The sequence below is a fragment of the Ischnura elegans genome, chromosome 3 (assembly GCF_921293095.1).
Source record: "Ischnura elegans chromosome 3, ioIscEleg1.1, whole genome shotgun sequence".
Classification (NCBI taxonomy): Eukaryota; Metazoa; Arthropoda; class Insecta; order Odonata; family Coenagrionidae; genus Ischnura; species Ischnura elegans.
Genome location: NC_060248.1, coordinates 50,753,963 through 50,779,454, shown reverse-complemented (window position 1 = coordinate 50,779,454; position 25,492 = coordinate 50,753,963). Strand labels below are relative to the sequence as shown.

General features: G+C 38.4%; 1 protein-coding gene across 2 annotated transcripts; it reads right to left on the bottom strand.

The window, feature by feature from the left end:
- Positions 1-322: 322 nt before the first annotated feature.
- Positions 323-25,023, bottom strand: LOC124155760. Of its 2 annotated transcripts, none has more exons than XM_046529846.1 (8): positions 24,611-25,023; positions 9,370-9,960; positions 7,701-7,970; positions 6,281-6,631; positions 5,827-6,036; positions 4,058-4,792; positions 1,980-2,177; positions 323-1,233 (listed from the first exon to the last, which is right to left on the bottom strand). In XM_046529846.1, exons 2-8 carry the CDS (start codon positions 9,860-9,862, stop codon positions 1,088-1,090), a joined length of 2,403 nt encoding a protein of 800 aa, XP_046385802.1. In that variant the 5' UTR covers positions 9,863-9,960; positions 24,611-25,023; the 3' UTR covers positions 323-1,087. The 2 variants fall into 2 exon arrangements, with proteins under 2 accessions (XP_046385802.1, XP_046385803.1); XM_046529847.1 differs by having other exon boundaries at positions 24,797-25,023.
- Positions 25,024-25,492: the final 469 nt, after the last annotated feature.

The following is a 25,492-nucleotide window of genomic DNA, read 5'->3' as shown; positions in this document are numbered from 1 at the left end:
TAAAATTAGTTTAAAACCCTCTGCTTAGTACTTGGTTTAAACAAAAATTTCCACCCTGGTTTTGGACCCTCCCCCTGAACGAAATTCCTGGCTACCCCACTGCTTCTCCGTGGAGATGGTCTGGTCCTCAACACACTGTTGATAAAACTGATAACATCAGCAGAACAACCACAATATTATACGAATGCATGAGTCACTTCAGTGGTAGAGTCGATGAAGAAAATGATATAATGGATGATGCCCTGATATTTTTTGGGCAGGCTTCAATTTTTTTTACATCCTTTGGAGCAAGGAGGTCAAAATTAAGAATCATACTTTGATATATTGGTTTCAAATATAATATTGGAAAATTTTCTACAAAATGAAGCTGGTCTAAAAAAATTGTGATTATTTTCATAGCTGGACACATATTTACAGAGCTCACATTAACACAATACAGTAAAAAAGAAAGAAAAAAACATAAATTTTGCTTAGTGAGGTAAGGAAAATCTTATTCGACTGGTGATATAATTAAAGTTGTATTTCAAGGAGAACTTTCAGTAAGTCCTCGGTAATTGTACACCTACCTGAATTTCAGAAAGAATTATTTCAGTCTTCTATTTGAGCACAGTGTATTTAGTTACAAAATATTGGGTAATGACCTTTCTTTACCACTAGCTGATATCTCCCTTCATGAAATTAAAAAATAACCCCATTAAGTCTCGTCACATTACCACATCTTTTTTCACACAGTCACTTTGAGTCCCTTTACTTTCATTTTGAAGTTCAGTTTTTTTTGTAAAACTGGGAAACTCAAAACAATTTTTGGCATATTTGGCTGTTGAGTTGATAGGTGCTCTCCACTTGCAGTAAAGCTATACAATAAACACTCACATGAGGCCACCTCTTTTTTTTCACAAAATTTTGAGGAGGAAATTTGTCCCACTTAAATGTCTGGAGTATATACAGAAATAAAAAACATTACCTGACTCTAAATCTTATACCACAATTGCCACATTTATGAATCAAGTTGGCTTGTATCTCCAACCATACCACCCATGGGAGGCATTAAGAGTCTGTGGAAATACATAGCTCCAACCACAAATCATTACACGCAAACGTCATATGCCCACTTTGAGTTTTCGTCAAGCACTGGCAACGGAAATACTGGTTTGTCAACAATTATCATCACTCCTAAATCATAGATGATCAGGTTTGATTCAATAATTTTTGCCCCATTCAGCCACATTGCATCTGTAAAGAAAAGAAACCTTAGTTGAAGAGAAACATTCAAGAAAATAAGAATTCCAAATTACAATCAATTGAATGCACTGCATGCGCAAGTATGTACCAACAAGCAAAAGTAAAAAAAGACTAAACACCAAACAGATTTTTTTAATTGCAAAATATAATTTCAATTGACTTGGATTTCCTGATTTCTGACAAATCATGGAGACATGGCTGCGACAGGTCCTATGACACTAGACTACCAATAATCATTATCCCCGAAGCTCAGGAAAATCTAATTCAATAATTATAATTGTAAAATGCGATATTTTCATGACTTTTGAAAGTAATCCCATTTGTTGAGAGAACCGTTAAAAATGTGCCTATTTCCCCAAAGAAATCAATTTCCATATAATGACAGAGGTATTGAAGCCTAAACTTAAAACTTTTGTTGCAGGGGAACCCTAGGAAAATATCCTTTACTGATGGGGAAATGTTGTCATGTCATTTTTCTCATTACTTTAGCAAGTACTGCCTGGGTACACTGCCTAGAACCAAGATCATCATTGAAATGAATGTCGTCAAAAAAAAGAGGACATTTTTCACATGTAGGTGAAATCCTGCTTTTAAATGTATGTTATTAGCTGAAATTACCTCTAGTCCAATTGATTAACTGTGTAATATCAACCTTTGTTTACTATTTCTATTATTCATGACATGAAATGTGGAAATTTTCTTGCATGAAAATCACCCATTGTGAATTTAATAATTACCTTCACTACTGCAGACTGTAATGGTCTTGTTTCCCAAAGTCGTAAAATTAGCTCCAACCTTCAGCTCTTTATCGAACACACGACCAACAACCATGTGGTTGTAGAGGATGCTGAGGGCCCATGAGTCTCTCAGTGGGCCCTCTTCAGGGAAATTTGCTCCTTCCAACCCCTTATCAGTTGGTATAAAAATTGTATAGCCTGAAAAAAGTAGTAAGACTCAATACAACAGTACTTTACAACTTAGCCATTATAAGACTATATACAACCTACAACGATTGAAAGTTCTTGACTTATTGACCACAACCCTGGTCGTCGTGACCGGTAATGAAAGTTCCCATGTCACCATGCCAGTCATAGTGACTGTCATTTGCAGCGCTTAAGTTTGGCCGAAATCCACCAGCACCTCTCAGGGAAAAGTGGGTCCTCTAATTTGGCTATGCAGTTTTAAGATGCAATTTTTTTTATAAAACATGATTCCTCATAGTAACTTTTAATGAAAGTTAAAAAAGAAATTGGAAGTTTTTAGGGGTGGAATAAGTAGGGTTTACATTTGAAAATCATGTGCAGATAAAATGTGTGCGTAAGCGCTACCGTAGCTAAAATTTTAGAAATGACGCACTGAGCATAAAAAGCACCAAGCAACATTTAAATTAAGCAGCATTGAGCATAAAAATCCTGGAGTATTTCTCCACAGTTGAACGCTTCAAATTGTTTAGGCATGACTGACAGTTGCGGAGCTGTGGGACCTCACCATAGATCCACCCCTGACCCCCCATAGATAGCACATGATTAGGTCAAAACACACTAGATAAAATCAAAATTTTTAGAGGTTGCCACTTTTTACAAAACTATTTCATTATATTTTTCGATATATTTACCTACTTAACCAAATTGAAGCACAAAAATAGGTCTAAATTTAGGGCCTACATATTTTAGACTCTCTTAGTATGTTACAATCCAGTGATAGATCCAGAGAGTGGACTAAGGGTGGGGGAATAGCCCTCCCCTTGGGTATTAAATTTACGCTAGATAGAATGGTAATTTTGTTTGGACCCTCACTGTTGCTGGGAGGTTACCTTCCATTTTCCCCCCTCTTGTACCTATCCTGGATCCACCACTGATGGCTGAATAGGTCATCGTGACCACTGTACTTCAAAACAGAGTATATTAATTTTATATTCATAAGTAATCATATTTATGGTATGGAATGGTATTTGGAGGAGACGACCGGCAACTATGGTCATTTGTGCCATAGGGGATGGTTGAGGAGGAAAGAGTGGAGAGAACACTGGTATCTTAAAGAAAGGTACAAAGGGGACCAAAAAAACATCCCATTTGACAGATGGAGTGCTGTACCTGAAATGCCCTCCATAAAGCAGTTAAACAGGTATTGGGCTGTCTCTGAAACACCTCTGCCTCTGCTGGCATTTGAACCTGGACCCACAGGGTCAGAAGCCTACACTATAGCCACCACACCACCCTGATCACCATGATATTTTTACGTATCACGAACGACATGACTGACATGGCTGATAAAGGAATACTGATACCATCACTGGATATATGTGCTAAAACTCCACGGTGGTCTAGGTGTTTAAATTTATCAACCTAAATTCTTATATTTCTTCTGAAATGGAAAGTTTACTGAATTCAGGTTTAGTAAAAGTAAACCTCATTCCCAAAGAAAAGTAAAAAGAGCATGTGGAAAAGGGAAAGAAATGTAGTTCTAAGAAAAAACATGGAGGACATTCAGAGTTGTTTACCATGTATACAGAGGAGATTAAGAATTCAGTAATGAATGAGTAGAAATAAGAATATGTCAACCAAAATCACCAGTGATGACCACTATGCTTGTATTGCTTAATAAATTTCATTCCAAAAAGGTGAAATGTTAATTATGAGCAGAAAAAAATGCCAAAAATCATGACCACATGATACATTAAGCAATTTGCATGCCATTTTAAACCAATATAAAAAATTTAGATAAAATCTTTTTATATGCCAAGAGTGATATAAAAAAATGTAGATTGCTGAAATTTTGCACTAATTCACACAAATTCATACAAATGAGGACTTACCATCTGATTCCTTTGACTCAATGTGGCCCCCAGCTTGGTGTATTATCCTTAACATATGGTTAAAGGACTCTTTCCTTGTTTTGTTATTCACAGGGATTTGTTTCCGAGAATTATTTGATTTCATGTTAAACAAAGCATTCCAGTCTCTTCCTGGCATTCCACCACTCCAGCCTTCACGAGAGTTACTTTGAGTGTCCTCAGTGGTATTTTCAGGCACTTCATTCATGTCACAATATTTGACAACTAACGGTTCATCACTTTCAGATTCTGTTGAGGGCTCAGGCTGACAGTTGAGATCATTCATGTTAGGACTGCATGCTGATATGACTGATATATCAGTAAAATCAGTCTTATTTTCTTGTGTAGTGCCATTTACACCTTCTGTTTCTATTTTATCGTCAGTTGGGTCAGCATTTGTGGCAGGTGAATCAGAGCCACTGCGGCTTTCACCAATCTCGCTCAACACTTGGTCAAAACTTTCTTCTTCCACAAACTGGGAATGCTCATTCAGATGAATGGAAACATAGGCTAGGAAAGTAGAACCAGTCCAATCCACCAAAATTGGTGGGCCACTCTCTGCCTCAGGGTACAATCGTCTCAGCTGACGCACAACGTCTTCATCGACAAAAAGCACTTTACTCCCACGTAGGAGAATGATTTTCCCTCCCGGAATGGTTATGTCAGCATTTGAGGTGGTGAACATATCAACTCCATTCAGTGATGGTGATTTTCCAGCTAAAAACAATCAAGAAAGGAAATTGGAATTTATATTTGGAACAACATTGGAAATAAAAAAAAAGTGTTCACATTAGCAAAACTCATGGATGGTGTTATTCATTCAGTCCTAAAATCACATTTGATAGTAAGAATTTGGTAGATGGGGGGGAAAAGTACGTCATGATGAAAAAATAAATTTACCTCATTCCGACATTCTGGTATATGAAAAAAAACACATTAAAGTTGTCACTCAATTTTCATGAGTTGGTGATGTCATGAGAGTTTTGGCTAGTTAACTCATCCTAAGGAGAACCACTCATTGAGGGAAAAATTGACTTACAAGAGTGTGAACAACAGCAAAACACACATGGCATATACATGAGATCAAGGAGCAGCTGAAAAGGAGAGATCTACCTATTCAGCAGGAGCTTGTGATGTCACGAACTTATCTACAAAGTTGATAAGGCCATCAATTTTTTGCAGGTGATAGCTTGTGAAGAATCGATAAATGAAAATATGTATATGGGTCTCTAAGTATTTAAAACTCTATCACAATCTACAACTGTAGAAAAGCAGTGAATTATCTCATTTTATGCCTAGAAATTTTTGATTACAGTATTGTTACAATTGTGCATGCATAAATTGTTTGAAAATTCCACAGAGGAAAAATCGTTCCCCTTGACAGGGATTAGAACCAGGATCTCCCAATTTCCAGTCGAGTGCTTCAGCCACTTAAGCTACCAAGGCATCTTTCCCCTCTGTGGAATTTTGTGGAATATTCCAAACAAGGTGGTGTGGTCTGCTAAGCACATTATGCAACTAGCAGTCCAATTCATGTGCAATGTGCCACAGCCAGAGAGCAAAGCCCGAACTCTGAACCCTAGGAGGTGTTCGCTCTTGACTGATTTAAGTATTCCGAGACTTAAATATAGGTCCCAGTATGCATACTTAAATTGGTATATCAGGACTTATATATGTACCGGTATACTTAAATTAGTACATACACATTCATTTTGAGGTAATTATGGAATTTACTTCAACAATTTACTTACATGGATGCCTAAAAGATAGGGAGCCACCATCTAGAGTCTGCAACCGATCCCCATCCCTTAGAGAAGACACATTCACTGCGCCTCGAACAAAATGATTTCGAATCACCACTGATATGAAATCTGCAACTGCAAAAGGCCTGAAGCCATAATCTATTGGGTCCCAACTTCGAAATGCTTCATTTGGTGGCACAACAACAGTATAGGATTCTCCTGAAAAAGTAAAATGATTATTCATGAGTATGGAATACTTATATTTAAAAAAAATATGGCAGTGAGCTAATTTACTAGTCCATCCAGTAAAATATATAACAAAACCTCATGCACGCTAAGATAATCAGAGAAGTACCAAAGTCATGTTTATTATCTTACTCTATTCCAAACATAGTAGGTAATGGAATGACGACAGTGACTTTTGATTCATGAAGGCAGTGAATACCCAAGGAGGAGAACTTACCAGGGCAAAGATATTTTGTAACATTGGCCTTGGACAACAGGTGGCGAAATGTTTCAGCAAATGGAATTTTGGACAAGGAATTGTTCAAGAAAAACATAAATGCTTCTGGACTGATATACGGTTTTCTTTCATCAACCAATTCCTCAGCAATTGCATATCTTTCAAGTGCCTCCTCTTCTTTCCTTCCCTCTGGTAAGCTAATTAATGGTGATGACTTAGATGATAGTGCTTTCAACTGAGAATTTACTTCATCAAGAAATAAGTATTTGTCCAGAAGAAGAATAAATCCACCCTTTGGCAGAGCAATACCAGGGAACTGCACAAGCACTTGATTGTTGGCATGGAGAGTTCCTGAAAAAAATTGCATGATTTTGATTACATTATAATTTATTAATTTTTGAGTACATTCAAGCAAAGATATCTTTAATATATTCATATACATAAATGGATATTTTATATATCTGACTGACTGATTCGTCAACGCACAGCCCAAACTGCTGATGAGAGAGCCCCAAAATTTTGAGGATACATACATACATACTGCGGTGATTAGGTGCTCTAAGAAAGGATTTTTTAAATAAACAATTTTTGGGGAAGTTCTAACCCCATAGGGATATGTTGTGGGGAATTTTTTCCAAGAAAACAGATGGAGAAATGAGAAATGGATCATGGAGAGATGGTCTTAAAATTGGATAGAAGATGAAAGAGGAAAAAAGTTGATATTGAATTTCTCCAATACTACATAAGTACATATATATTACATACATGAAATGGAGCAAAAAATATAATATTCTTTCATTTTCAATAGTTAATGATACTCTTAAAATGATACTGTATTATGTTTTACCAATTAGTGGAAAATAAATCAATTTTACCGATCAACTAGCAATAGCAGACCAGCCTTTTGATCAATATTAAATTCAAAATTTACCATTTGAGAGGGGCCTATGAAGCTGTTTTCCACCAATATATGTATAGGTCATCTGAATACAAAAATCAAAGTTACACTCTGAATTGGTGGGTAACAATGAAAGATTTCCTAATTTTCAAACAGTTTGTTGTGGTTGAAGGAGGAGATAAGGTAGGAGCAGAAAATAAGGATTTGATAATAAGCCATAATCAGAACTTAAATTTGCAGGTTATGGTATAGTGATATAAAATAAGCTTTCAGGTTCCACTACGTGGAGAATCATGAATTGGGAATCATGAATCAGAAAGATGGGAAACATCATATCATGAAGGCAATGCTTTGATACCTGACCCCTGTTCAGAGAAATTTAAAATGTCACATAAAGATGCATGATATTTATTACTTGAATATTTAAAAAGAGGCAATAAAAGTATCAGAATATGGAAATACTTCCTGGTGAAACAGAAGAACTGTCATGATATAAGCCTGTTGGTAAAAACTATTCCTTACCATCAGCCCATTGCAAATGCAGGACTCTTCCTGATAAAGTGGTGAAGTTTCCCTCTAACTTCTCAGTTGATGCTGCATGGCTGCCGTTTCTGGCACCATGTGGCAGCGTGGCAAGTTTTATCAGGGAGAGTGCCGACTTCCCCATCACCACATGACTTAGCAGGAGATTCCTCAGAATCTGTGGTCTGGTGAGGAGCTGTTCTAGTGGTGGCACCACAGGTCCCAGAAGAGCTTGTTTATCAACAGGAGCCAGTATGACAAAGGCTTCACCTGCAGTAAATGAAGGTATAAAAAATATTGTCAAAAACAGAAAGGAGAAAATACTATAAATGGTGGTTGTGAAAAGATGCATAAAATCCCTGGGGCAATCAACATTAGGCTGATGCATTTTGAATAGCTAGTATGTGAAATTAAAAAAAAATATCTTAATCATAATATTTTTCTCTTTCGATTAAAATTAGACAAATAAAATTCAATTTGATGATGCCCTCAAAAACCAAAATTGTAAGAATAGCCCTGTCATTTTTGACATTTCTGAATTTTACGCAATACTTCTTTTACCAATGTGTCAGCCATGTTTTTAGATATGAAATAGTTTTTCAAGTCAGAGAGCCTCGATCAATTCCCAAGTTGAAATATGGTGGAAACCAATTGTTCCATAAATGCTTACAAATTTGTCTACAACCAAGGACGTACCCAGAATCAAAACTAGAAGGGGGCAAGCCATGGTCATTCAAGTTGTAATACAGAAAGGTTATAAAACCAAAATTTCAAGAAAATTGTAACAGCGCTTTATTAGTTTTTAAAAGTATTTGCTCAGATTTAAAGAAAAATTGTTAAAAAATTTTGTTTTGAACTAAATGTACTTTTGCTTCAAGGGGGGGCAGCTCCTGTCCTCCTCTGGGTATGCCAATGTCTATAACAGAATTATTCTGAAATTATTGAAATAGCACCAGTCCATCCTATATAAACCCAAGCAGAAATGTAAACAAAAATCTGAGAATCTTTCCCAAAAACTGTTTGATTGGACTCGCATGTGAACCCCTGCCCCTGTGGTGGAAAAGGGGAGGAATTTTTTAATGTAGTATTTAAGAATAGCCCAAAATTTCTATAAAAATTGAAAAGATGGTATTTTTTTAAGGTGGCTCTCCAGGGTAAGATTTTCAACAGGTTAGCAATTACTGCTTAAAAATAATAATTGCGTAAAAATGCCTGAAAACCACTTGCCAACTTGCATATCGGACATCAGGCGCATTATCGCTGCAAGGTATTGCATACCACTAAGGTGCCTCGGTAAGTGATGAACCGCCACACTACAAAACAACGACCTTAAACCACTCCTGTTTATACAACATAAGGTCCAGTGGCGGTTACAAATGAGGGCGCGCGCTCCCTAATTGCGCTGCCGAACATGCAGAACCACAATCGTAACTTTTTTACATCATAAGACGTCACAGCGTTGCATACGTGTATAATTAGTTTAAATAAAAATTTCTAAAAATTTACATGTCACTTGATTATTTTTTGATTACGATAAAAGTAAAGGTAGCTAAATATTTCTTCTTCGCCCCCCTTGATTTTTTTCTGTATCGGTCACTGTTAGGGACATGCATAATTTTTTACGGTTCGGTCACTTTAGAGTAAAACACAGGAACTTCTCACCTCTTACCTTGCACAGTTGGGTTCACGTCCACGTCGTTGAAGACCATCCACATGGAGAAGAACCTCTGCACGCCCAGTTCCTCGGTCAGCTGCCCGCTTATCCCCGACGTGTCCGGCAGCGTCAGCGACGCCGGCTTCACGTACTCTACCAGCTCCTCCCTCGCGAACTTGCCCATCTCGATCTTGCGCGCCCTCCAGTGCTCCGGCAAAGTCGTTTGCCGGTCGTTCTCGCTCTCCTTCCTCAGGTTCTTCCTCAGTCCGGAAGATTTGCCGCCCGTGTCGCTGATCACCACCGTGTCGTCCCACGGAATTTTCCTCACCTCGTAGAGGTTCGCCTGCTCCTGGGAGTGGAGCATGGACGATTCCTCCTCCCGCCTGGAGCGCCTCACGCGCGACCCGGAAGAGGACGCAGGGTTCTCGAGGGACAATCCGTGGGCGCTGGCGAGGACCAGGAGGAGCAGGGCCGCCCCGATGGCGGCCTTGGGCGCCTTCCGGAACATCTTGCTCGAGGGCTGGGGCCGACTTGCCGCGATGGTGCGCCCTCCGTCGCGTCGGGGTAAGAGGTGAGCTGTGTCCGGGTATAGGAGGCGGTGGGAGCCTTATAATGAGAATAATATTAAAAGATCATTCCCTGGATCAAAATAAATTCGTGCGATTTTATGAATTGAATTTAAAGGCCAGTTCTTTCGCCTGGGCCACTTTGAATCGGGAGACTTCGAATATTACATAATATACGCAGAGATATTCGAAGGTATCGTCCTTATATCGTATTAACCACCGACCCACCACTTGCTCCCCACCGCTATAAATGTATATTCTATTATCCTCAGATTTCCTGAAACGATGGTATTGCCTTTTATGTTTTTTCTGAGTTGTAAATTCATAAATAATTATGTCTAAAATTTGCTCAATGCAATCATGTCCTCTATTTTTCCCTAAAAATTCAACAACCAATTGTTTGTGGCAAGCGAAAACCTCAAGGGTTTATGAGTTTATAAAAAATTTGCCCATTTCTAAACATTAATGTTTTATTCGAGCCTAAGCATTTGTGGTGCAAGCATTCTACAAAAATAGAGCGGTCCTTTGAACTAGTTTAAGGCGAAAACTCAAGGGAATGTGAGACCAATAATAATTTTCTTGTGTGATACATGGTACAATGAGGTGGGAATATTAATATTAGTCAAGCAAGACATTGTAATATTCCAACTGAACTCTGAAGTCAGCGGAAATATTTCCATGTCTTATTTAACTAATTTAATAATTTTATTTATTTGTTATTCTCCTGGTCAAAGTGGGGTTCCATAGCATTTTGCGAATCACCCCAACTTCCCCCCATCCCCAGGTTGAACTTTTCTCTTCAATCACCCATAAGCCTTATCTCCTTTCACTTTATCAGTACATACAATTATCTTCCTTCTCCTTCACCGCTCACCTTACATTCTTCCCTCTAACACTGTTTTTAAAACCCCCTCCACGCTCACTACTCGCTCCATTCAAACCCTTTCTCCCCTGCGAATTTAATCTGCAAGTACCTTTTCATCGTCCATTATGTTTAGCACTGCGTCGTTCATCTTCCTCAACGTCCAGCAACTCCAGCAACCTATCCCATTCCACACCACACCCACATCTCGAGCGCTTCTACAACGCTCGTAGTCTCGTCTCGTCGTCCTTCCTCAGCGTCCACGTTTCCGACAAGTAAAGCGCAACTCCTCATATCAGTTTCTTAACTCCCTTATATAATGATCTTCACATTACCTCTTCCCCGTTCATAAACGTCCCCATTGCTCTTAATGTAACTCTACCCTTGATATCCTTACTGTTGTGTTCGTTTTCTTCTACTCATACCCCAACCTTTCCAGACTTTCCATGCTATCCTAGTGAGTTTCCAGAACATTCGATGATACATACTCGCATATTTCACAGAATATTCCCCTGTGTGGGACAAAAAATTGAAGTAAAATAATTAATACAAATTAAGTGAATTCGAAGTATATCACCGTTACATCAATATGAATTTTTTCACTCGCTCTCTCAGCGGTTCAACTCCCAAGGTTTGATTGAATAAGTTAGTTTTGAACTTACTCCAGAATTAGCCACATTCGTGTGAATATCACTCATTCAGGGAAGGGGGGAGGGGCAGTTTATTTCCCTGGGCCACCATGCACTCCGAGCATTTTATTTGGAGGGGGATTCAAAGCCAAGCGGTTTATCCACTACGCTGCTGTACTCCCCCAATTATTTCTGCTCTCTGATATTCCATTACTTTCCGATCACAATGAAATTCCATGGCATTACAAATTTTTCATGTGATTGGCCACGCTATTCTTAAATTGACGTCAGAACATCAGAAGTTAAATAAAATAAGAGCGCCTTAGTACATATTCGACTCAAATCACACTTTTTGTGAGACACTTCTTTAAAGTAATAAAAATCAAATAATTCATTATTCAAAAGAACAAGACGTAACGATGGAAGCAGAAGAACTAAAATTAACAAAGGCACATTATCAGCGACAAAAATTTATCCGCAATCAATTAAGCAGAGTCCAGTTCAATGAAAAAAACATTATATACAAATGCCATGTTCACATGTTACATAGGTATGTACACCAGCTATATTTAACACGGATATAATAGATATAATATATGCCTTCAAAGGTATCGTTAGCGCAAAAAACTTTCCAAGTTTCTTACCAATAATTAGGTTTACCAGAAGACAGCTAAAAGAACATCAATATCCGTGACTACTTCGTTTGTAGCAAGCAAGTGCGATCATTAATCAAATCCACCCATATCTATAACAACAACTTATTAAGAATCAATTAAACTACCTTGTAGGGTTAATTTCCTAAGTTACCGTAGCGGTACCATTCCGTATGGTTTCCACCGAATCTTGATTCATTTTCACGAAGTTTCCCTCACATGCCCAGGCTCAGTTAATTTTTTGGATGTCTTTCATTTCAATTTCACTCCCAACTTTCAATCGTGACCAGTGTGACAACGAAGATGTGGTTAAACAAGATTAAATAAAATGAGGGAAAGAATGCTGGTCATTCGAAGCTACGACGGAAATGTGCTGATATAGAAATGAATCATTGCAATAGAGACAATTAATGTGTATACTTTAAATGAAAAACCCTGAATCACTTCCCGTTTAATTATAATTTCCCAGAACTCTGCAAATTTTCCTATTTTATCTTTCTTTTCTGGCCAGAATTATTTTTAGCTTGGCGTAACATACTTCTCTGATTTACCTGGTCGCCTCCTCCAAATACCATACGATACGGATTTTCCAATGCGCTTTCCAGATATATGTCGCACGGAGGGCCTATTCTTTACGTCGATCGTTTGTTGATGAGGCACATGTAGAGGAGCATTTTTAAAGTTTACATGAAAATGAAATATAATTAGTTCCTCCCAATAGCCACTTTCAATTGCATAAAATCTTATCGGGATTTCAACAAGATCAAATTATTGTCTATCATCAACATTTCAACCGTTGTATATCATTGTTGCATCAATCGTTGTATATAAATATTTCATTAGTACAAAATTTCAACGGACGACTCATCCGTCACCATTAGGGCGAAGGAATAAGTTTGAGTGAATAAAAAAAACCGTTTTGATGTAATTATCATCAGTGGAAGATCTGGGTTTGGGCCAGGGGGAACGGGAGGTCTGGAAAATTCCTCCCCACGCAAAAGGGGGCTTTGGAGATTTAGGAAATTTGGGATTTTTAAGACATAAAAACGGTGGTTTTAGGCTTATTATTTGCTAGAAAAAAAGACACTACTAAGCAATTGTAGAAGGCCATTTTATGGATACAGAAGCCTGTAAAATAGGTTTAAAACTAAATTGTATTTTAATTCGTTACAGTAGGTAATTTTAACGGAAAGTGTAACTAAATACATTGGTGCGAAGAGGCAACCTCCAAAAACTTCGATATTATCAAGTGTATGTTTCGACCCAATTATTACTCCCTCCCCAATAGATCCGCCACTGATTATCATGTCTCTCTAGACTTGAGCGCCCCACCTGCTTTAAATCGCTCCACATGTCAGTCTCTCTTAAGAGAGTATCACTTGTAGTGGAGAGCTACTCTCACAGAATGCTTAATGAGCATTTTGCAGCTTTAGTTATTATAAGACAGATAAATCTGCGGTCTCTTAGATTTATCCAACTACGCTAGGGCAAGAACAAAATTGAGATGTAATCCCGATAAGACTTCACGCATATAATTCGCCGGAAATAATTAAATCATATTTTACCAACCTCTTTACTGTTTTCCAACAGCAATATACCCTCTCTTCCTGGAATTTTTTTGCTACACTGTCCAGACTAATTGCCTCCCTTCCCCACACTACCGCATTCCGTTCCTCAATCACAACCACCAGGGAATTTTCTTACCAGGAATTTTCGTAGGCTAGTTACATAATGACCACAAAAAAGGTGAATCACCTTTTGAGAATGAGTACTGGGAAAAATATATTATTACGCGCTTGAAGAAAGTAAACAGAGAACACACTATTATAAGGAAAGAGAGCACCCATAGGTAGTTTGATAAATTTGAAGAGGAAACAAGATTGATCGGTCATATAAAAAGGAAAGCTTTTGATTGCTCTATAAGAATACTGGTAGCATTTCTTTCAACTACAAGCAGTACTCTCCAAATGGAAATATGTTAGTGAAACTTTGCGGTATTCCCACCATATGAGCTGTTCTATTAGAACCGACGCGTTTCAATTGCAAACTTTGACATCGACCTCAGGGCGTTGAGTGCTGGATCAAGATTTTAAAAAAGCTAAAATGGGGCTGAGAGAGAGAGACAGTTATGAAGTTAAGTCTAATTATTTTTTTAAATAGGAAAATATGAGGAAGATATTAAACTTTGCGCTTAGCAAGGTCCACATTGTGTGTTGAGAGAAGAGAGAAGCGTTACTTTCCCTGACTTATACGAGAGGCTATCGAAATAGCGAAAACATCCACATTCAACAGGGAGGAAAGCTATTCGCTCTCAAATGCCTGGAAGAGACTCTTACCCAAACGGACCAATCAGAACGCTCCTAGCCAAAACCAAGGCCTATACAAAACGGGAAAAAACCTGCATCAAACACTTCGAACCTGAAGACGCCAGCTGTAACGCCGGCGAAACTGTCTTCATGTAGACGAATTGACGCGGAGGTCAACCCGAAAACCTTGCTACGCATGCTGCACCACTCCGCGAAAGTCTCCATCAACATATTAAGCGTTTGTGTTGACTACCACCCGCCGTTAAGAGCTATCATCGTGCTTCCTATCCCTCTACTTCTGCAGCAACGGTACAGTACTATCATGTGTATTTTTTTGTTTTAAATGCACTTTAAAATAAGATGTTGCGGTGTGTCCGCATGAAGAATTTTTTATCCTAATATTGCCCTGATCTTACTTCCCCACCCCCAACATATAACCAGTATACGCCACTGCCCAAAGATCGCGATGCCGAAATAGGTTTTCAATCAAGATCATACCAACGCAAAACTGATTTTTTGTCGTGAAAAAAAAACAAATTTATCTTTTAAACTTTCATTTAAATTTTTTTCTATAAATTGAATATGTCCAGGTCATTATTGCCACATGTTATAGAGCCTACAAATAAGGTCCCATTGAAGTGCGGTGATTATGATGAGATCCCTGTTTAAAATAAGTCTAATGAATCGACATCCATGGTCGTTTCTGTAAACTATTGATAGACATGTAAAAGACATGGGGATCGAATGTTCAGCCGATGTCTACCGGTAACATTTTTAGAATGAGCATAAAAAATAACTAATTAGTGTTGGAAAAATCGATTAAAATTAAAATTTGAAAATCGAGTTTTGACAGCGAAAGATCGAAGAAATTGAGAGAATGATCTTCGAGTTTCGATACAAACTCGATTTTTCAATGTCGATCTTGACCATTTCGCTTTATATCAGAAGCGTCACTATATTAATGCCATCCGTCAACGTCACTAGGGTAACAACTATGATAATTTCATCCTTCCCGAGTGAAATACTTTTATCTAAGAGCGGAAAAAATTGAAAAGCACGGCCTGGATTATCAAGAAAGCATCTCAATCAGTTAATCTTTCGTAAAAACTTTATTGGAGCCAAAATGTTCCAAGCAGTGATCCCAAAACTATAACGTGCTTGCATTTGTAAAATGTTCTACTATTCAAAAGTGTTTTTCGAATGAATAATTTAGATGTTTTTCTACGAACGGTTTTTTCTTCAAGAATAACAGTGATTTTTTCGATCAATAGATATTTTGATGCAATTTTTCGATTTTTGTTGCAAAGTCGATCTTTTCATTTCGATTAGAAATCGATTTTGATCGACATTTTTCCATCACTATGGGTACCTAATGTCTCTCATCCTAATTCCCGCTCCTCAAGAAATAATGAAGACGCGGGTGCGCAATAAGTGTGCATGCTTCCACTTTTTTTAGTTCAACAATAAAATATATTTGACACAGGCGAAGACAATAAAGATAAAATTTTGACGACAAGGAATGAATGCATCGATGGAATGAATGTATTCCACTTAGAGAAAAAAGCGAAAAAAAAGACGAAAGTTTCACGAAAACACTCATCGTATAGAAACAGCGTCACAGCTAATTTAGCCCCGCCCCCCACAGTTTTGATTCCGGGTAAGTCCATTATTGGAGAAATATAATTTCAAGGCATTCGGAATGTGATGCTACAGAGGAATGACGAAAATCAAATGGATGGACCGAGTGAGCGACGAGGCAGTCCTGAGAACAGCATGAGAGAAGCAGAAAGCAGATGGGTAGAAAAACGGCATTGAATTCGATAAAAGGAATTAGTGATCAAATGACCACTAGCCGTCCTTATAGGTGGGACGAAACTCCCGTCCCCTTAGTGTTAATTTAAATATATGAAATTTACATCTTTATTTGTTATAAATTCCCACCTCGTCTTTGAATTGAAAGATATATTCCTCGTCCGATCCTTCAAATAGAAATTCAAAAAGTTGAAATAGAAAAGGTTATGCCACATAATTCTCTATCAACGACTAAGAAATTCGTATTTTACACAGCCATCAACGTTCTTGCTAATTAATATTTACGGCACGGATCAATTTATATTCAATTGACGTGTCAGATTAGAGACAGAACATGGCATACGGTAAAAAGAAAAAGTCATCGGAAAAAAAAGGGCTCGATTATGCAACCATGCATTACACTACTGCAATGCTATCCGGTGACGACGGACGACGATCGTCGTCAAATTTGAAATTGCAATTTTTCATAAAAAATTTTTTTTTCGTAACTTCCAATGAACAATATATTCTAACTGAGACCAAAACCATCTAAAACCAAAGAATTAAAATTCAGTCACCGGCAAAACTTAAAAAAATTACCGCCGCGTTGAAAGTGTTAAGAAAACGGAACAACCTAATCGGTCACATCTTGAGGCATGATATCCTGATGATGACCATCGTTAAGGGATAAGTGTACGACAATAATGGGAAAGGAAGACCTCGAATAAGATATATGGAGCAAGTAAAGTCGCATGTGAAAAGATATGCTGATACGAGAATTAAGTGGAGAACGGTTTCAAATCAATCTTAGGATTGTTAACCAGTGATAATCTCGTCATCTTGAGTGACAATGTGAAAGAACCAAGTTCTTCATAGTCCGATTGTCAAACGGTTTCGGCAATGTCTTTCACAAAAAATATTTAAATATATCAGCAGGTTCTTTGAATCGCGCATCTGTTTTTCAATTCAATTCCTGAGAAATGAATTTCATTCTAGTAAAGAACATTAATATTCGTATTACATATATCTTTTCCCCACAGTCACCCATTGAAGTGCAATATTTCGTCAATTTTCAGTATCATAGAGTTCCATATACAAATAAATTAGCCTTTTTTGCCCATTAAAATACTTTAAAAAGCCACTGAAAATAATTTATTTAATAACATCAAATGATAAAGTATTTCTATCATTGAATCTTAAATCGTCTCCGAAAGTACGGACAGTGTCATCTTCAACACGTAATAATAACATGAAATTAAAGCATTCAGTACAATTTCGTGACTTACGCTGCTAATGAGAACGTAATTTTACCTAATATACTGTGTAGATAATTATCTCAGATGACATCGTTGGCACTTTCGAAAACGTCCCAAACGATAGCACATGATAGGAATAATTAGGCAATTAGAAAAATGAATTATCACCATCAACGCTCCAAAACTATTTTTTGGGCATGAGCCGCAAAAACTGCGGCAATTTGATATTGTATGACGACGAAACTTCAAGACATCATGCTGTGCTGCACATTGACATACCTACCTCATCATCGACTGCTTATGTGTATTCGTATACAAAGCAATCCGATATACTTGATTGTGGCCGGTGTAACTTTTTGAACTTCAATGATGGTGACAATTATTGAGCAAATTATCAATTTACGGTCTTTCAAAGATTCCCCGGCTAAGGTGAAGCTTGTCTCTTCAGAATATATCAATTCATTAAATACCCTGAAAATTAGGGGATAAGTCAAGATCTGGGTCGGCAAATCATAAAGTCACGTTCTAATGCAGAATTATCACCTCATTTTTTAAATAGACTCCATTTAAGCAATTTATTAGATGAGTACAGAATTTATATATGACGGGGAAAATTGATCTTGCCATAAATACAGGAATTAAAGTCATTTTTGAGATCAAAAGAAATGAAGTATTACGAAGTAAAAACATAGAACTAATACTAAAAATAGTTATCATCGGATTATGGGGAGAATCAAAACACATACGAGTGCTTGAGAGCAGTTACTTAAATAAAAATGAGAATGATGCCTATAATAATAATAATAATAATAATAATGTTTTTTATACAACAATTCATTTCTCAATTTACTTTCAGTTAAGTAACTTAACTCAAGAACTCTATAAAGTTATTTTTCTCCAATAAGTGGACTATTTCAACATATTTACTATCTAAATTAAGATTTTGAACTTCATAAAATGCTGATTTGTATTTTATTATTTTAATATTCGTAATTTGAGAGTAATTTTTGCCTGAAATAATTAATCGTTTAAAAAATATCACTTCTCGCTGACTTAGAGTGGCTGTTAGATTTGAGTGGTTATTACTATGCAAATGGTATTCTTAAGAGTGATATCATTATACGAATATAGACAGCGATTGATAGTACATAGGTGTATGCAAGATCCTACCAACGTAATTATCTTTTTATGTTTAGTCACTATAACATACCGATATTTATCAAGACTGAGCGGCATACGGAGGATTTTAAATAATTTATATCTTCTTTATCTAAGAACCTCCGCTTGCATTTACATTTTCCCTTAAATTCCCATCTTTCGCTGATTGTTCTTCATGTTTCCACCGAAACTATAACATTTTCCAATTTACACACTAAGTTATAATTCCTCTCTGTATTAGCTTCTAAAAGACAGTTATTTCAGCCTATTTTGTTAACTAGATTGCTTGTTCTACTATACTTCCCAGGCTACATTTGCATACCATTGGCTAATACAATATTTTAAAATCCATCATACATGGAAACAGCTCAATATATATCCATATGCTACTGAGTAATCATACGGAGCAACTTTACCCGGCTCCACTTGTGAAATAATATCCATTGATGCTAAGATTTTTACACTTCCTCAAATTAAAAAATATCCCGGAGGAATGGTGGAGTCGGATGTGATTTGACTTAAGTGAGAAAAGAAGTTACATAAGTAAGTGAAAATTACCCCAAGAGTATCGTTTCAACTAAATTTGATCGCATATACCGATCTAATTACCCACAATTACAGATATATAAATATTCATTGCCACCCCAATAGGGGATATTTTGTAATAAGAATGGCATTATAACTTTCATAAAAGTAAAATAAGAAGTCACAAAAACTTCGAAATTGACTTTGATTCGTATTTATAACAAAAATTAATTTTTAAATTAAATTTACATATTTACAAGAATTACGATGGCCATATATTTTAGATATATCTACCATACATGGTGATGAAAATCTCCAAAGGAAGAGAAAATCTAATCATGTTCAATTACACGATTACGAGAGTAATAAATCATGTACACAAGATTGGCCTAAATAATAATTACATGATTATGTTTCGGCTAACTCTATGATCAATATACATTCCGATAAAGTACATTAAAATCTCAAGTGATCGTCAGAAATAAAAAAGTAGATTTTTCATAGCAGCTATGAAAAGTTACGTACGTGCGTATGGGTTTTACAATATGTATGACCGTATAAATATAAGTTTGCTATTTTGGATAGAGTCCCACTAAAAATCCACCGAGACATATAAAATTTACTTAGTGGGTACTTAAATGTGACGTCCTTAGAGTTTCGGCTCTTTAGTTAGCTATGGAAGAATCGTATGATGAAAGAAGAAATCATTCACAAGAGCGCAAACAACAACGAACCACGCAAGACGGCTACCCATCGGCCTCGTGTACCGGCCGACCGGTGCGTGAGGCCGATAGGTAGCGTAGAAGAGGTGAAACGCTCGATAAGAGTTTATGACGTCATCAACTTATCTTCGAAAGGTTTGAAGGTTTTCGATTTTTCTCCGCGAAAATCTCGACAGTGACGTCATGGCAAAATTAGAAGAGCCGGAACGCACTTTTCTTAACTTTTTTTTACAATTTAATATTACTGTTTGTTTTTTATTACAAGTTACGTCTGCATATTTTAAAATGTATATGACTTTGTTTAATAAATATTTAAATTCTGGATTTGACAATTTTTTGCTTGTAATTATTATTACTATATGGTTATTATGTCTTTTCTCAACAAGTGCCTGCACGGCGTTCCGGCACCATGACACCACTGGTAGACGACGAATTGAAAAACGGAAAAAATATGGGTCTCTTTTTATAATGTAGAATTCTGCGGTGATGGTTTGATTTCTACATTTTTCTCGGGTTATATTTTGCGTCAGTTGGCACGTAGACGACAGTTTCGCTGGCTATCCTACCAACTTACCGCCATCACCGAACGGACGCGCGTGGTCAGGACGCGGCCGCGACATTCAATTTTAAGAGACCAAAATTTTAACTAAGGAGTGCTAATAATTCCCTCGGAAAGTCAAGGAAGACATAGGGATTCAAAAAAACACCGCTGAATTTCAACAGAAATGGACGGATATCTCCTTCCAAGCGCCTGAAAAAGACTCAATCAAGAGACATCCAATCAGCGAACAGCACGCAGCTAGCCTACGGTGTAGAAGCGAGGCAGGAACCTCACGCCGACCCTTTCGACCTGAAGACGCTGACGGGATAGGCAGCGACACTATTGTCCACAAGTCAACTGAATCGAAAGAAAACCGAGAAAAATGCAGATATCATATGGGTATCTTTATTCTTTAAACTCCATCAAAATCAACGATTAAAAATATTTGTGAACGACTCTAAGAGGCTACACTCAACTCGAAGTGAAGCCAAGGGCAATCATCTGCAAGAACAAATATATCGCTCTTTATTAAGTTTTCTTCGGGTTCACTCCAGATAATTAGACTTATTAATGCCAACGTTTCTGTGGCTAAGTGTCCACCGCCTTCAGGGTACACGACGAAACTTTCCAACTCGTAACTTCATGAGTAAATAAAACGTAATATACTTTCTTGCTAAATAACTATTACCTTCTAGCTAATTCAACTTACGAATAACTAAGTAAAGAGTTTAAAAAGTTCGTTTTGTGCACTAAAGACGGTGGCAGACTTAGTCACAGAAAAGGTTGGCTTTGATAAACCGAATAACTTGAAGTGAATCACGAGAAACCTTGATAAATACGATATACCGGAAAAGTATAAATTCATACATTAAACACATCGCTATTTCCCATGACATAATGGAGCGCACAGATCTCACAAAGGTAACTGTGGGTGAGATTTTATTCGAGCAAAAACTTCCTGAGGATTCATTATTCGTTACCTCGTTTCGAAATGCTCATACGGTCTGCTTCGTCATAATTTTACTTCGCTCCTACTTTTGCCTTGCAAAAAATGTCGTTTCATAACAAAGCAGGCAAAAAATAGCTTGCATATAATCACTGTGCGTTGCGAAATAAAATTTACCGATGACCCGGAAGGGTAAGATCACACAAAGAGGTGACTTTGAAGTCCTATCATGCCTCTTGTTCGCTACGAAAGGATAAATATAAATACATTACCGTTCCGAAATATGCCCAATATGTAAGCCAGAAGTGCATTCATTCAGATGTATATAAAAAGATAATACCGCTAAATTTAATTCGAAACTGAACCATAGGTGTTGAGAAGTAATTATAAAAAGTTAGTCGTATTATTACGTTAGGGTTGACAACCATTGAAAAGCAGTGTAGTTAGTGGCTACAAAATAGTAACTTAGGCTAACACCTGAAACAAAAGCCTAGCCGATACTGAGGTAGAGAAGTTATTGAGAAATTCTGGCGTCATTTCACTGCGACAATGGCTGACTGTCTTCAAACGAAAAAATAAATCTATTTTATGGAAGATCCGGACAGTTAGATCACCTAAAATGAAATGAAGACTTCTAATTTATTCATAGTGCGCCTCCTGGAATAATAGCTTCCACTTACGTCAGCGTTCCAACTAGGAAAGCGATTGTACGTTCGTCAGCGGGACCAACTGTTCTTCAGCGATGCACAGTGCATACGAAACGTCTGCTCCTACCTTTATCCGCGCGCCAGAATGCAATGTTACGACATCGGCATGACCTTATGACCAACATTCATTCACAGACTTTCTCAGCGATCCTGAATTTCTCATTTACACATCGCGACATTCCAGCTACTGTGAGGTTTTCAGCCTCCCCGTATTTCTATCGTGAGATTCATAATAAGAGGCAGATTAGATTAAAGCCCGTTTTACACGAGGCTCGCAATTGTACAAACAAAAGCACGAACGAACGTTCAATGCTGAATTCTCCGTGTTTAACCGTGAGTTTCATGAACGCGTGCGAAAATGCAAGATCGCAAGTTGGCAAAATAGTCCCTTCACTATAAGCTTAAAATGTTTGCACGCCCGATTGAGATGCAGCTTGAAGATGCACAAGTTCGTGCCCGATGCTGAACAGACTAAAGATCTTCACAATGCCTTTTCATTTGTTAGACAGAGGGGTTTAGCGGTTTTAGCAGACGAACAAATCATAAATGTTTCCATTCATTACTCACGACTTGGTTACACACTATATTAACAGATACGAGTTAAAATGGAAATTCATTAACGATTTTGATGGGTATACGGAGACTCGTACGAATTCGTGAACCAAATTAGAACAGGTTATGTTTTCTGTTCACACTTTCGCACAAGTTGGGTGGTTAGACGATTCATTTTCGCATGCAATGATGCGTTCAGGCACTTACGCATTAACTCATATCGTTTTACCATGCCTTCATAGAAATAACGAAATAGCGTTGGCCCAACGTCTTCTCCTTTTGGGTTCGAATGAAGATTTATATGCATTTTCTGGTCGATCACAAACACACGTGACTGGCGCTAATATGTCATTTACGCTTGACAAGAAGAAACGGGAGAAAGTTGGTTCCATTTCTCATGGGTATCAGCGGTCTTCGACCGCTACAAAGACCTCGACCGACTTCTATGGCTCTCATAGGGTTTTAAAAGGAAAACACTTTGCTTTCACTTAATTTGCGTTCTTATTTTCCTCGAGGAAAGAGAATGCACTTCTCTGCTTCCATGGGAACACAACTGAGGAGCGCCTAAGAGATTAGGAGAGACAAAAGCCTTTCTTTTTTTTCAAGCAAGAGGCGAAAGTTGAAACAATAACAATGCCAAAGCTCGGAAAATTCTATGGGAGGTCGTCGACATGAGGAAGCTAGATGGATATAAGGTCTTGGGCGTTTTGCTACGACAACTACTGAGGTGATAGCGGGCTATAAATCCAAAAATCGCTGTGAGATTAGAAACCGTGACCTGTGGGCTGCCAGGTCGGCTAAGTACCAACTGTCAACCGTTATAATTTCAATCTCAGTTTAAATTAACAAATTACATTAAATGTATTGTGTAAAAAATTACAATTACTTTTCATTGACTATTATGTGAATCCTGAGCGTTGTTATCTTGGACCGTAGATTGTTCAACCCAACTCACGAAGGCGGTATTGTTCACTACACAAAATATTATTTCAATATTGGCACAATAGCAAAGACATGTTCATGGGAAAGTCTCAATAATACGATAGAACCATAATATTTCGTGATATCCGCGTCATTTCAGTAAAATTAATTATCTCCAAAATGATACACATAATGGGAACGAAAGAACAGTCATTTGCACGTTCATTACGACACGACACGTTATTATCTATTACGAACTTCGCAAGGAAAATTGTACAGAAAATGAAGACGACCACCAACCTTGAGTGTCGAGGCATCTGTGACAACTACTGAAATGATATCGAGCTGTCAAATCGGCCTTCCGCATATCGCGGCGAGATTAGAACCCGCGACCTGTCAGTTACCAGACGGGCAGATCAACAACTGGCTTCGGCAGTCAAGCTCAGATAAATAAAGGCCGAGTTTTTTACGTAATGTTACGATTGTAGATTAGGTGGGCACGTAACATCAGCAGGAAATCACGCAGCATAAACAAATGTCGTGTATTTACACGTCATTTTACCAATGAAGATTGCGTGAACACGTAACGTTAAATCCTTGGCACAATGGCAACCACATATCAATGGGAATCTGCGCAAGAATGCGTAAGCACGAGCCATAACTTTTCGTGATATCCGTGTCATACTTACTTCATGAGTAGTTGGCAATTTTTGCCTTTGCATGATCGAGGAAGTGTCATTTGGTAGAATACTGAACATTTTTTGGTCCGTGTGGTGTGAATGTGGGAACACTCACGCATACTGTATGATGGTGAATAATGACCCCCTGCCAAACATCCTAGAGGTGGCTCGCAGGTTATTGTGTAGATGTAGATATCCCAACCAGGAATAACCCATGGAAGACGATTACGAGCCTCGCGTGTCAACTCCGAATAGTCACCGAAAGTCATCTTTCCGCCTCGTAATTCAGGCAGCCTCGACCAGAGTGCGAAGGACAGCAAGATTTTGGGACAGTCGGTTTCATCCTTCAGGGATTTTGTACATAACATGGCTGGGCGAGGGAGTAAGACACGTCACAGATGACTTCAACATTCCGCTACAATTAAGTAGAATCTCCCTTACCTTGGGGCAACCGAAATCCTCAGGTATCCAATATAGGTTCCATGTGGACAGCAAAAACAAGTTCTGTACCGCACGAGTCTTCAGGAAGGGATCAGGTATATGGGTGTGGGGGGACCCCCACGGGGGGTAAACAACTCGTAAGCTCCTTCAGGGGTGGGGGCGGATTAAAAAAAACAAAACACTCACTACAGCGCACTTCCAGTGGCGGATATATATATATTCCCCTCCAAGGGACCTTTTTCCACTTTTTGACTTGGCAGAGCTCTCGTTCTGTACGCGTCCACGGCGGCTCGGCGTGTGCGGCCGTAGGATTGTGGTCGGGTTCTCCCGCTGCCGATACCGGAGGTCCCACTAACTAAAACCTCCCCTCGAAGTGTTTCTTCTCCCCCTCCCACTTCTCTCTCACTGAAAGCACCCGAGAGACAGCAGCAAGCAACAACTTCCCATTCCTCGTCAGGTCGCCAATCCAACAGCGAGCTCCCAACTACTTTCCCCCCCCCCCTCCCTCCCTCCCAGAGTGGGGGATTAACTTAAGTGGTGGTGGTGGTTCCTCAACCCCCTTCCCCACCCCCTAACAAGCCGCCCCCACCTCCTCTCCTTTCCCCTCCTAAGCCACAAACTCCCTCACACTCCTCAGACCACTTCCCCTGTAGGTGTCCCCCCTTCCAGAGGCCTCCCGTCCTCCCCAGTGTCTTCCATCCAAAGCAGCCTAACGGCACTTCCCCTCCTCTCGCCGCGACGCTGCTCTGTTTTTTTATCGGATGGGATCCTGCTTCTTCTCCGTCGCATGGTCTCGCGGTCTCCACGACATCGCGTCGTCGTCACCGGGAACACCCTTGAGGTCGTCTCGCGGCATGATTCGTGCGTCGAATTGACGTCATA

What these genes read in the sequence shown, in the direction of transcription:
- LOC124155760 (XM_046529846.1), bottom strand. Translation starts at nt 9,862, where the DNA reads ATGTTCCGGAAGGCGCCCAAGGCCGCCATCGGGGCGGCCCTGCTCCTC. An exon ending in TACAAAATATCTTTGCCCTG is followed by an intron (nt 6,037 to 6,280) that starts GTAAGTTCTCCT and finishes TTACTTTTTCAG; the next exon opens with GAGAATCCTATACTGTTGTT. An exon ending in TGAGTCAAAGGAATCAGATG is followed by an intron (nt 2,178 to 4,057) that starts GTAAGTCCTCAT and finishes TACTTTTTTCAG; the next exon opens with GCTATACAATTTTTATACCA.